General features: G+C 37.0%; 1 protein-coding gene across 1 annotated transcript in view; it reads left to right on the plus strand.

The window, feature by feature from the left end:
• Positions 1-475: 475 nt before the first annotated feature.
• IRAG1 (inositol 1,4,5-triphosphate receptor associated 1) overlaps positions 476-13,814 on the plus strand; it is a gene marked incomplete at its 5' end in the record, with an annotated part of 28,559 nt that continues 15,220 nt past the window's right edge. Inside the window, 9 exons of the mRNA XM_082283206.1 lie at positions 476-541; positions 5,465-5,565; positions 6,704-6,774; positions 8,160-8,333; positions 9,297-9,368; positions 9,845-9,894; positions 10,311-10,352; positions 10,931-11,521; positions 13,358-13,436. Coding sequence (XP_082139332.1) covers positions 476-541; positions 5,465-5,565; positions 6,704-6,774; positions 8,160-8,333; positions 9,297-9,368; positions 9,845-9,894; positions 10,311-10,352; positions 10,931-11,521; positions 13,358-13,436 — 1,246 coding nt within the window. The remainder of the gene's footprint in view (positions 542-5,464; positions 5,566-6,703; positions 6,775-8,159; positions 8,334-9,296; positions 9,369-9,844; positions 9,895-10,310; positions 10,353-10,930; positions 11,522-13,357; positions 13,437-13,814) is intronic.

Genomic DNA, 13,814 nt, shown 5'->3' on the forward strand with positions numbered 1-13,814 from the left:
GACCAGATGACCACCTGTGGGCCCTTCCAGCCTTACCCATTCTGTTGTTCTGTGATATCCAGGATGCTGTTTACTTCTTAGAGGATATTTAGAGAAGGTAGTTTGGTCACATCATAGTGACAAAATGAAAATCTGTAAAATGGAGGAAAGAGATGGAAATAGCAACAAGAACGGAGGTTGTCTATTTTGAATCCATTTGCTAAGTTATACTTGACCTTGAAAGCTTTAGTTAATAAAACAGAAGATAGCATTTTTAATTTTAAACCTTAATACTGCTTGTTATTGTAAAGTGATCTCAGTTTTTGAGCATAGAGTTTTAAACGGATTTGATTTGTATTTTTGGCATCTAACCCAGCCTGCAGATCACGAGGCCTCCCAGCGCTTATGCCTTCAGGCTAACTTGAAACAGATACTCCCAGCAGTGCATGGTCCTCTTAGTCCACATTGCAGCTCCACGTGCTTCACGCTGCCCACCATGCCAACCTTACCTGAAGACAAGGGACAAGCAAAAGAGGCCCAGCACAACACTTCTCCAGCCAAAGTAAGCTCTCCTACTTACAGAGGTGTTTCTGACACTTGCTGGAAACCTGAGGCTGAAACCTGCTTGTGTATGTTTAGGGGTTTATGAAACTATATCCAATTGTTGCTCTGTATTAATGTGTATTGCTTAATTGATGAAGCCATGAATGATCCTCCAGTTGATATTCTTAGAGTTCCTCAAATATTTTATAGCCTAAGGGATGAAAGCTTAAATTGCTCAAGCAGTTGTTTATCATTTTGATCTGGAGGCTTATAAATGGCTCAGAACAGACAGACATATATCAAAGCTGTCCAGAAATGTCCTTTCTGATGTTATTAAAGAAAACTTTAAACTTTGAGAACAGAACTTGGGCTTGTACTTCAACAACTAGTGTTAGTTTTACAGATATAGAAGATGTTATGCAATTCGTGTGTGTGAGAAAGAGGGAAGTGGGCTTTTTTTGTCTGTAGTCTTTCCCAGTGCTTTATTTGCCACAGCAGTAGCTGAACATACACTGAAACTATACAGAGGGCAGGTGGGTGCTCCCCAGGCATATTCATCAGTTTGCCTCAAATTGCTGTGGCCTCTAAATGTTTTTACATGTTTTCTTTCCAGATAAATATAAAAAATCAATAAGAGATGGGCCTTCCCCCATTTCAATAATCTGTATTGCAGATAAAAAGTAACTTTATGTTTTAATAAACTGGGTTTGGAATTTTTTTTAATTGTTAGCTTAGCTGAAGTAAAGAACCCCACTGTGATTAAGAAATCACAGATTATCCAAATCATTCATTTGTATGCAAACTGATGTAAAGAAAGAGAGGATTTATAGTCTGGCACATCCTCAGTTAAAGATGTGAAACTGTCATTGGGTTTGAGGACACTACGTTCCACACTTTAGGTGAAAACATCCGCTACTTCAACATTGTTGGAAAATATTGTCAGCAATGAGCTCTGCACTGATTTGTCATGTCTTCCATCTAAACTGCACAGGGTGCTGAGTGTTAATTTCCTGCCTTGAGATAAACACCCCAGTTGGATAAAAGTTCATCAAGACTACCCTCTGATAATATATATTAGCTCAAGAATGTTTTATTGGAGTTTTTTAACTCACCTATGTGAAAAGTATTTTAGTACAAAAGAGTTGCTGTGTGAAACATACCCAAAGAGGAAAAACATGAAAATCTGGCAGACATCAGTGATTCTAATCCTGAATGTGCTTGTCAAATGGGAGAAAATTTCCAACCTCCTAATATAAAAGCATTACATTTTTAATACATTTTCCAGGCCTTTTAGAGGTAGATCTTAAGTGAACTATGGTAATGTGATAGTTCATGAATCAGTTCACTGTGCAAAATGCTTCATTTTAGATGATTATTTTTAGGCACAAAGTAGCAGTGGAGGGATTTTAACCAACACGCTGCTCACAGGCCTACTTAAGTTAAGGTTTGCCACTAGCCAATGTTGTGAAAAGTTGATCTTGTTCATAGCTGTTGTCACTCTGGGCTCTTGCTGCAGATCAGGTTCTACAGCATGACTGTAAGTCACTCTAAGTAAAATGCTTATTATCGTGAGATAAGGACTTGCAAGCAACGAGAGGGCATCAGAGGGAACTGACAACCGGTGGATTTGTTTTCTGCCATTCAACAAAATTTTCCAAGTCTGGAATCTCATCTCACCTAAAGTGCTGTCTGGTGTCTAACAATTTCCTCATTCTGTTTCAGGAGATTCTTCCCTACCTTTTCCCTGCATGCCCAAATGCACACAGATTGCAAAACAGTTCTGACAAAAAGAAAGTGAACCTTACATCACATGTATCTTTCTGCATGCTTCGAGTACCTTTTACATGATAGGGAGACCTGGGTTCTATGTCTCAAATTCATTTTGAGAAAACAAATGTGGGTTTTCATTTCAGTATTTCTTACAGCAGCCTGGTTTTTCTGAAATTCAGTCCAGACTTTTAATTAATGTCTAAAAATATGGCCAGGGTGGCAGAGGAGGTTTTTTTCTTTTTTTAATTTTTTTCTCCAGTGCTTTAAAGAATCCAGGTGTTAGACAGTCATCTGACTGTCTGGCATGGTAGGTCTTTCAGCAGAGTATTTTTGTATTCCTCCCCCCCACCTCGCCCCATCCCATTAATGTAAAAATCCATCCAAATTTGGCTGGATTATAAAACTTTCAAAAGCACATTCTCTGTATGCTTGGTGAGGGCCTGGTAGAACTTAACAGCCAGAATGTCTGCAGGTTCTATCTCCACTCTGAGAATCACTGATCCTCTTGGCTATTCTGTTATGGACCAAACCACCTGTACCACCCTCTCAGCACTGCACACGGCTCCCTACAAGTCTAGATGGCTCCTGGTCACCCTTGTGGAGCAGTTCCCACCTGAGCCATAGAGGTGGAGTCAGTTTTACCCCACGTTTTTGTGGGGGGAGGGCTTGGGACAAAAAGGAAGCAAAGACTTGGGTAGCAGGGAACCACTGGTAGTAGGAGATGAGGCAGCTGTTGGGAATAGCTGAGGAGCAGATGGGTCTGGAAGCTACCAAGGGAGCACAGTTAAAGGCACACAAATGGGAGGGTGATGGAAATCTTCTGTGTCATCTCTGTGCAGTTGTACAACTGTGAGGCAGCTTAAGCTTCCTGTTAAAGCTTCTCTTCCAAGACCTGTGTAGAGCAGCCTGAGCATTCTCAGTCTGTAACAATTCCTTTTGACTGGAGCCAGCTGGCCCTGCAAAGAGCTTCCTGCTCTGGCTCTTCCTGCCCCTCTCCTGGACAGTGTAGGTTTGGACAACAGGGGCCATGAGGTTTCACTTGTGTAGATGCTGACCTCCTGTAGCTGCTGACCAGGATTAATGTTTTCAACCTGACCTGAACTAGCCTTGGCTCCAGCATCTCTTTTTTTTTCCTTCTTTTTTTTTTTTCTTTTTAATGAGCTGGTTTTAGTCCTAAAATGGGCTCGAATGACTTCAAGGCTGCTGTTACATCATTCAAAAGTTTTTGTTTTTTGGCAGTCATGAGATTAGTATAAACACTGTGGATGTGTATTCAGCTGCTTTGCCCTACAAGCAGGTCAGTCACCTGAAGTTTTATCATTGACAAAATATATTGTTACTTTTTAACATTTTCAAGGATATTACTAAAAATTGCTTTCAAGTTATTGTTACTTGTGCACTTGAGTCACATATGCTTTGGCATTCCAACATTTCCAGTATTACAAGCATATTTTCCTTAAATTTAGATCTTCACAGTGCTTTCTTGGCATGTTCCCCAACCTGCTCTCCTGTGACTGACAAGGTGAACTTGCCAAGGAACGTCATATGAGAATTATGAGCATAGAAGTGTGGAGCTGCATGAAAAATTTTTATTTTAGTAAAAAAAAATACGCTATTTACAGTAGAATCAAGAAACCTAAATCAGGGGTCCAAATCAAGGCATATTTCATTGCCTTTGAGAGGTAGAAGGGTTATGCTATGTATTTTAATATTATACCATTTTCCAAGTACTTCCAGAATTCTTTGAATTGATCAGAAAACACATTATTTCAACAAGAAAAAAATGCAGCACTGTGAGAGATGTTGCAAGGAGTTCTATGGTAAATGATAGAAATTAGCTGTCAAGTAAGTGTCAGCTTCCTTATGGAATGGGATAGAATGGTTTAGGATGGAAGGGACCTTAAAGATCATCCAGTTCCAGCTGCCATGCTATGGACAGGGACACCTTCCACTAGACCAGGTTGCTCAGAGCTCCACCCAACCTGGCCTTGAACACTTCCAAGGTCTAAAATTGACTTGCTAAACTGTGACTTATTACATGCTTCATTCTATAAATGCCTCAGTTAGTGCTATTGCAACAGCTTTTTCTTACCTGCCTTACAAATTTCCTGTGAAATTTTGGGATGTAGTTTCAAGAAAATTGTAGACTACAAATAATAAACGAAAACAAAACACTTGTGTATACCAGTGCCTAGTAGAAGCAATTAGGATTTGAGAATTTACAAATTATTCTTTAAATTTTACAAGTCGATCGACAGCAATCCACTGCCACTGCTGGGAAGCTTTCCCTCCAGCTGGTTTTTCATTTTAATCTGAATACTGTACTTGGGGTAGAAGTAATCATTTTCTTACCACATATGAGAGATCCACAGTACTTTATGCCAACTTGATGCATCTCCATTTGTGATATCACACAGGAAACTTATTCCTTTTCTTCAGCTGAATGGTGTTGTTATGCAGAAGGTGTGGGATTAAGTTCTTGAGGCAAGGTTTCATATTTTTTAAGTAGGCAAGCACACATTAATATTCAGTACCAGCTTGCCAGTTTCTTTTATCACTTAAAAATTTTATTTTATTCTATTAAATATTGAAATTATATTTTCTAAAAATATATTTGTAAGTAATTTGAGGGAAAACCATGTGGAACTCTTAACAAGATAGCTCAAATTTATTTTCTGGGGTTTTGGGTGTCATGTGTACACTTAGTACTGTGTTTATTCAAGCTTTCATTATACGTTAGTATCATTTGGAGGGTTTGTGTGCTTAATTTAGCCCTGTTATACAGAGCTGCTTTTCACTCTTGCATTCAGCTCATAAATGCACTGAACTCTTGTACATGTACTTCACTAGAGGAATGGTTTTCTGTGTGAAAAACCAGTGTCTGCCTTTTTAAAGCATTTTCATTAGCTCCATGCTTACTGAATTTAGCTTGCATTAAAACTTTTGAAAGAAAACAGATATTCCAGGTTTCCATAATCTCTTTTGATTAATATAAGTATAGACTTCTAATTCACATTTGTTTTGTCAAATTAGAGCTAATTCTCTCTTATTTCAATCACATTCTCTTTTAGGTAAGTTGAGCAATACACATTGTTTTCCACACAGAGAGTCAATGTTCAGTGGCTTGAATTTCTGTTTAATTACGTTTTTGTATTTGTCACAAACCATTCAGGACACAGCTGTTGAAGGGACAACATGCAGCACACCTTCCATTGTTCTTCCAGAGAATGCTGTTACGCCAGATGTAGAAATTGATAAAAATCTGGTTAACAGGTACTGTGTAATACATTAGCAATCCATCCATAAATTTGACAGGCTGTGTTTCTAAAACATTGCTCTGAAATATATGTTGTGTGAAAACATTATTGCTCTATCTCTGTGATTTGGTCGTACTGCCTTTGCATTTTGAGGATGGTGTTCGAGGTGCAGGGTGGGGGAACAGGAATATAATTGAGACTAAAAGAGTAGAGTTGCATAGAATACTGAGCCTGACAACCCAACTCATTGAGTTGGACAACTGAAATGTCTACTTTGAATACTGTAATACAATGAGTTTTGAAGCAGTTTTGGGCCTGCTCACATAGATGGGACAAGAATACCACCTTGAGGTTAAGCATATGTGAAAGTAAGTTGTTGAATAAAAAGAGCAATCCTGTTTGAAGTTGAAAACTTCAATTCAGTTTTGAGTTGAATTAAGGTTATTATATTTATTCTGATAAAGCATACTTCCCAGGCTTTTTAATTTTATTGAGCTGCCACTAAACTTAAATATGGGAAAAAACCATATCAGAAAATATATATCATAAATCTATCATTTGCTGGCATTTTTTAAAGTGTACTCCTCCAAACTTCAAGATTAGTTTAGAGTCAGAATTTAAATGCAGCCCTTTAAAAGAAATATTATTTGCAGGATCAGCATTTAAATTTCTGCAGTTGTTTGAGACTTTTACCCAGTTTGCTATTTAGAAAGATCCCATGGCAGTGTCAATGTGAGAGCCTAAGGAATTATTTCAGCCATAAAGCTTATTTTAAGAAGCTGTAACAATTTACAAAGACTAATTTTTAAAATTTAAAAAAAATTTTTTCTATATACCATTCTTACATGATTTTGAAGTCATGGTAATAACCTAAAGAAAAGCAGAGTTTTTTCTGAGAAACTAGGTTCAGAGTAGATGAGGCTAATAGCAAATTTTAGAACTCCTTTGTGAGTTCAATTTCTGCAATTTTCCTTCTTTCTTCAATCTCCTCCATTTTCCAGTTGTTTGGAGATGAGAGGAACAGCAATAAATGCTTTTTGTCCTCATTTTTTAATCAAAGTGCTTTCTTTTTAATATTAATTTTTTATAGGCAGTTAGGGCCTTTTTTTTGATGCCACATTCCATAATTTTTGTTCATCCATTTTTCTCTCTAGGCCTCGGAGTCCTCATAGGAGACATTCTAACCGTGCCACCAGGAATTCAACAAGTTCACTGACTTCTGTTGGTAAGGAGTGATTATTCATTTCAACTAGGATGTTTTCTCAGATATTCAGTAAAGACCTAACTAGAGAGTCTGACTATATTGACTGCAGTTTTCCCCTGTGCATACTGTGTAGTGCATGCACAGGGAGTACTGCTGGGGTGTGGAATTGTGCTCATGAGTTTGTAAGTGGACTGCATACAGACCAATTCAGAGAAATACACACATTGCTACTTTCAGAAAGATGTTGATTGGTGCATTAGCTTCGCATTTTCAGAAGGCTCGACATACACATGCTTCAATTTCTTGTAGAATACGAAATACTGTTCAGTAATACTGGTTTAGCTACACTTGAGCTTAGCTGCTTAAGGAAAGTAGAACTTACCATGCTTTACAAATCTTCTCTTTTGCTGGCAGAGGGAAAGTATCATGGAAGGTCTGTCTCTCAAACTTCCAACACACAAATGTGAGTTTAAACCAAAACAGATATTTCACTGAAAATAGATTGCTTTAGAACATTTGATCAGGGAGTATGGTTTTTGACATCCTTGAAATTGAACTAAATGGAAGGAAATTAAAGCCAAAGCACTCCTCCCCCCCCCCCCGCCCAAAATCAATCAAAAACGAATAGTGAAACACTCCACGCCCACAAACTAAAAACCCTTGAGTTTTTGCTGCTTACTTATGCCCTTAGCTTTTCTGAAAACTGATGGTTCTGTAATGGCTCTTGTCAAATTTCAAAGTATTTTTCTCTTATTACCTGATGACTTTCCTCCTCCTCATCCAAGCTGTTTTTTGGATGCTCATAAAAGCCATTTATACTGACTCACACAGAAAAGGCCTTTCTGACAACTGACTGCCCTCTTTCTTTACCGTAGGCTGGAGAATTGCAAAAATTGGTGCTCAAAGTATAGTGTTTTCAACCAATTTGAAAGCCAGAGATTAATAAATTGTTAAATTAATTGTTAAAACTATTGTGCATAAATGTTTGGAGGGTGAATTTGTAGGTTCTTAACCTTGAAAAACTGAACATGCAAATTCCATGGAAAAACTCAGTCTACAACAGAAATGCCATGACTGTTAGTTGAGATGGATCTAATGGCACTTTTATTTAGAAATGAGAAAAACTGTATTGGAGACACAGCTGGAAAAGCCAGTTTCACATATTCAGAGCATTTTTGATCATAGTGATTAATCTAAGTGGGTTATCTGTGGTTTTCAGGACTTGCTCTAAACTTCAGATTGTAACAACATTAGAAATGAGCAGACATTAATTTTTGTTACATGCAAGCTCAAAGCTAAATTTATAGGTATAAATTTACAGGTCTGTTTTGTACTTGTTACTCTGACGTGCCACAATATACCTGAATATAGGAGGTGCAGCTCCAATTCTGATATTTTCTACACAGACAACAGCGGTCATGTGATTGATCTGGTAAATGATCCACTACCAGATGTCAAAATATCAGAGGAAGACAAAAAGAAGAACCTTGAATTGTTAGAAGAAGCAAAGAAAGTGAGCGAGAGGTTCCTAACACGCAGAGGCAGAAAGTCAAGAAGCAGCCTCCCAGAGTCACCCACAGGTAAGGGCAGATCCTGAAAACCAGATTTTATATTCTCCTTCGAACATCTGTAAAGGCAAACATCACCTGTAATCTATACCTTGCTGCTGTTTACAAACACTTTGTTAATTTGAAGGTCAGAATCCCTCTTGTCCTCCTCACAGTTTCACATGAAACAGAAATGACCCATCCCTGTATTTAGATGAGTCAGGATAAAATGGTATAAAGTTTTTAAGTGCCTGAATGTCCCACTGCAAACAGTGTAACAAGAAAGCATTAATTATTCCTACTGAAAAGTGAAAAATAGTCACAATTTGTTGTTTAAATGAAATTTTAGTGGCAAGATTCATCCTGCTGAAAAAGCATTCCCTGCAGACACAATTACACTACCTCTTATTCTGAACATGGCCATAAACTAAGCTAAATGGACTGGATCCTCCTTTAAAACCAGCAGAATAAAATGTTTTGTTCTGGAATGTCAATTGAAATTATAATTCCCTTCATATGAAAACTGGAACAAAATGCCATTTTACCATGAAATATGACTTTCATTTTGCTTTGAAATGCCAGTTCAAACAAAGTTCTATCTTAAAATTGAGCTGATGCTGTCTGGAAGGAAAAAAACCCCCATAACTATACATCACCTCCTTTTACTCCTAAATTCCTCCTGAATCTTCTCTTGTGTTGCATCTCCTCAGTGCTTGCAGTATCAGAAAACTGAGGAGAACAAGGATTCCCTGTATCAATAGAAATTTTTGAAAAATATCCATTTTTGACAACTGTAAGACATGAAACATACTCTGAATTCCTAATTGCGAAGTACAACCTGGCAATTAAAATGGCTTGTCAGGTTCTGGACAAACATATGACTGATAACTATGGTATTGATGTTTTAATCTCATCTGAATTCTAAAAATACAGAAGATACAAGCCTAGAAAGTAAAATTACCTTTTTGTTTTGTTTTTGTCTTTGTTCTAATGAAGCAGTTTCCCCTACTCTTAGTCCTAAAGTTTCACCTGTAGCATCTCGGAGCAACTCTCTCACTCTTCCATCAGGTAAAATGATCATAGAATCATTAAGGGAGGAAAAGACTTCTAAGATCATCAAATCCAGTCATTTGCAGGCTCCAACTTTAACTTATAAGAGCTCACCAAAAATGTATTTCTTTACTATTTCTCAAGAAGAGTAGATTTAAGCATATAGTCCTGAATATGATATAGCCCATGAATTCATACAAAATATATTTTTGCATATAGATATTTTTATTATATTTTTATTCTTGTGGTGCTGCGGGGTCACTTGTTCTAGTTTTTTAATTTTATTGATAACGAAGTTTTGAGAGGCTTTAATGATGTGTCACTTACTATACATTTGATGGGTTTTTTTCCTTTTTAATAGTATTTTTGACATTTGAATTTTTGTCCTTCATGTATTATGGGGAGCTGTGCACATATGTGTTTGTTAATGCTATAGTAGTAAAAACTTTGAGCAAAATGTCAGGATATGCCCTAATTCTGAGTGTGTCTTTCAGGGTCTGAGGCATGCACAACCACTAGTATTGAGTCAGTATCTCCAGGGCAGGTAAGAACTGAACAGTCTGTGCAATAACCTGGTTATTAAAGTACTATATTATAATATGCTGCCCTTTTAGTCCCTGATAAAAATTGGAATACCATTTTATATACCAAAATTGGATTACTGGTATTTTCTCTGTACAGCGAGGGACTAATAAATGTTTACTCTGACGACAAAAATCCATGAGGTAACAAGAACTGAAAGATCATAAAGATCTATTAAGTGTAGAAAATAGAAAAATATCCAATATAACCCTAATCTATGAAAAAACTAATCCCTAAAGTTATTTCATAAATAAATACTACAAGCAATGTAAAACTTAAGAGATTCAGAGTTCAGCCATTAATATCTATATCTACCATTTGCAGCATAGATGTGAAAGATAACCTTGTAAGGCAATTTTTTCTTCATTTTCTTGCTAGAATAACAGAATTGTGAAAGAGGATGACAGGCAAACTGCAGAGGTAAGTGTTTCACATTAAGAGCTGAACAAAGTGTGCTGGTTTGTCTTAGCACACGTATGACTTATGGATGGGACTAAAAATGCTGGAAGTCTGTTCACTGAGTGAAAAGAAAATTACACTGCTCTAAGAAATTATGAAGCACCTTCAAAAGTAGTGGAGGACAGTGGGCTTGCAGCTGTCTTTCCATCCTATCATGCACCCTGCTCTAGCTCAATTAAAATCAATATACTGAATAACTTCATAAGTAAAGTAAAAGTATCTACTGTAGCCATTTTAGTTTACACCAGTGTTTTTTTGTCCTTCCATTACATTAGGATGCTAAGGAACTTGGCTTTAGGTGGATTGCTATAATGGACTCTGGACTGGGACAGGTTAACTCAAACATTCAGAGAGGAGATTCCCAATTCAGTATTCTTCAAGTGCCTTTTAAAAATTATTTCTCTTGTCAGCAGCACATATTCAAAAGCAAATGTCACTGAAAAGGAAATGGCTTTTTACAATTAAAATCTGTCCTTGGGCCAGGGAAAAGAGGAATCTGGACTTGTTTCTGTGTTTCATGTGTTTCCCTGTACTTTCAGAATGCTGCAAAAGGATTAATTGATCGAAGGCAGAATGATCAAAGAAAGATTTCTCAGGGAAGATTGGTTCCTCGTTCTGCTGCCTTTGAAAACTCCAAAGAGAAGCACTCAGACCAAAAGGAAAACTTTGATCCATGTAAACATATGGATACTTTACCTAAATGCTCCCCTTCAGCTGGCGATGGTGGCAGAATGTCTCTTAATACTTGCATGAATGTTTGTGAAAATGAACTTGGAAAATCATTCCTCAAGAAAGGAAAAGAAAATGATCTTCCTTTAAGAACCCATCTACCAGGACCAGGAATAGGAAATATGGACTCAAAGCTAAAAATTCCTGTTCCAGAAATGAGGGACCATAAAGTTCCATGTAAACCAGAATTTAAACTGTATGGACTGCGTCCTCCTCTATTACGGGCTGTATCCTGGGATAGCTTGGAGCCTGGACAGAAAGAGAAAGCCCCTTTAAAATTACCATCTGAGGAAGATAAAAGCTTTGTTGGTAATAAATCCAGCAATCAGTTAAAAGCATTCAAAGACCTTCAAATCCAAGTTCAGCCAGTTCGAATGCAGAAGCTGACAAAACTCAGAGAGGTAAGTCCTGGTCACCAGTTCTATCCTGTTTTAAAAAGTCACTCTCATACCCTACTAAATTTCCAACATGTTCAGCATTATTTTTATCACTGCAAGAAACATACAGTGATAAAATGGGAAACAGTTTCGGCATAATCAATACAGAATTGTATCATGTTTGTCCTTTGCAATTTTACTAAATTGTAACCTGTAAGTAAATTCCAAGGAATTATTCTATTTCTTAGTTCTCTTCAAATATGCATCAAGTGCACTGTGGTACTTCGATGTGTGCATATGCATGGGCATGTGCTCTTGCATGTTTCCATTTGCAAGAGCTCAGAGGACAGGAAACGGGTTTGTAATGATCGGTTGATTATTGAACCTTCTCAGAAAATATCTCAGTGTGTCCAGAGCTGTAAAACTGGGCATCTCTGAGAGCAAGGGCAGGTAGAGCATGCCCAGACTCACAGTTCCTAATTCTAACATGCTGCAAATGTGTCAGCTTCTAAAAGAACAGATTTGGACTGCAATATTTAATAACTAATCTGTTGTTAAATAATTTTCTAAATGGTTAGTAAAAGTTAAGCATTAAGCCATAAGAAAAAAAGCAGAATTTTAGTGAAATTATAAACCACCAAAAGAAAGCAGTGAACATGTCTCTATTACGAATAATGACTTTTGAAACTTCCTGAACAGCCTAACAAGGACATTTTCCTTGACCCCCAGTAGTGAATACAGGGCTGACAAGCAAGGACCTCAAATTCTGCACTTTGGTTAATTCATTCCCATTGTATTGTTTGGGAATGGCAGCTTAGTTATTCATCTTTTCCTGTTTATATAACACATATATTCTTAGTGTGTATGTACTGGAAGTTTTGATTACAGAGACCCTTGAGCCATATAATTACAGAAGAAATTCTTTACTGTGAGGGTGGTGAGGCCCTGGCACAGGTTGCCCAGGGAAACCGTGGATGCCCCATTCCTGGCTGTGTTCAAGCCCAGGCTGGATGGGACTCTGAGCCTGGGATAGTGAAAAGTGTCTCTGCCCATGACAGGAGATTTGAAACCAGATGATCTTTAAGGTCCCTTTCAACCCAAGACATTCTATAATTCTTTAATTCTATAATTTTGAGTGACATAGAAGCTGTTAAGCACAAATAAGAGAATCAAAAAATTATTGCAACATGGTCTATAATTCCAGTTAGGTAAGATTTGAGCTCTGTCTCCAGTAGAAATTATCTACTCATAAACAAAAGCAGGTGTTTGTTTAAACATATGTGAGAATATGAAAGAAAATGAGGAGATGATAAAAGGAGAAATAAAACAACAAAGTTTAATCCTAGAGAGTCCATTTTTCCGTACCTATAAGGAATAGAGGTAGAACACAGCAACAGTGAAGCATTAACTTGCAGTTGTAGCATCCCAAGCTCTGGTCTTAATAAAGTCAAAGTGGCAAAGTCTCATATATAGGATTTTCTGAATTTTTTCTGTTATCTGGATTACTTAGTTATTACTGTGGCTACATCCAAAATTGCTTTTTTCATTGTCAGTTACTAAAGCTCTCACTTACCAAAACTCTATATATCTACTTGAATAAGGAGCACATTTTGAAAATCTCTGCTTGCATGACCAGGAATTTTTCTAAATAATGCCTTTATGAAATTTGAAATATGTAATATTCTAGAATATGTGTGAATTTAAGAGTATCCATGTTACTTAGCATCTGACTGTAATGTAATTCAAACATCTCTATTGTGCTTATTAACTAAAGTAAATGTTATATTTAGTGTTCATGTGACAGGGATATTTGAGATTTGTAGTTCAGTTACTTAGAAATGTTACTGGCTTTCTTCACAGGAGCATATTTTGATGAGAAATCAAAATCTAGTTGGACTTAAACTTCCTGAACTTAGTGAAGCAGCGGAACAGGAAAAAGGTGCAGTATCATAAAAGCTGGAAGAAGTGCTTGTTATATACTGATTTTTATAACTGACTATTATGTGGGCGCGAGGAGAAAAAGTGAAAAAAGTCTTTCACTTCAATTGCAATAATAGTTGAAGCAGCCATGGAGAACAGGAATAAATGATGAACAAGAGAGACCAATACTGGGAAGTACCTCAATTTCTTGATGATTAGAACCAAGAAGATACTGTAGGAATTATTATAACCAAGCGAAAAGATGCACATGTGGAACGGAGTCTGGTTTGTACCTAATACTTGTAGGACTGAAGTTTCAGTAACCTTCTGTAAAAACATTTCAGCAGTGATGGATTGAATGGATGTAACTTCTGCAAGATATTATGGTCATAAGGGT

The sequence above is a fragment of the Coloeus monedula genome (assembly GCF_965178545.1).
Source record: "Coloeus monedula genome assembly, chromosome: 6".
Classification (NCBI taxonomy): domain Eukaryota; kingdom Metazoa; phylum Chordata; class Aves; order Passeriformes; family Corvidae; genus Coloeus; species Coloeus monedula.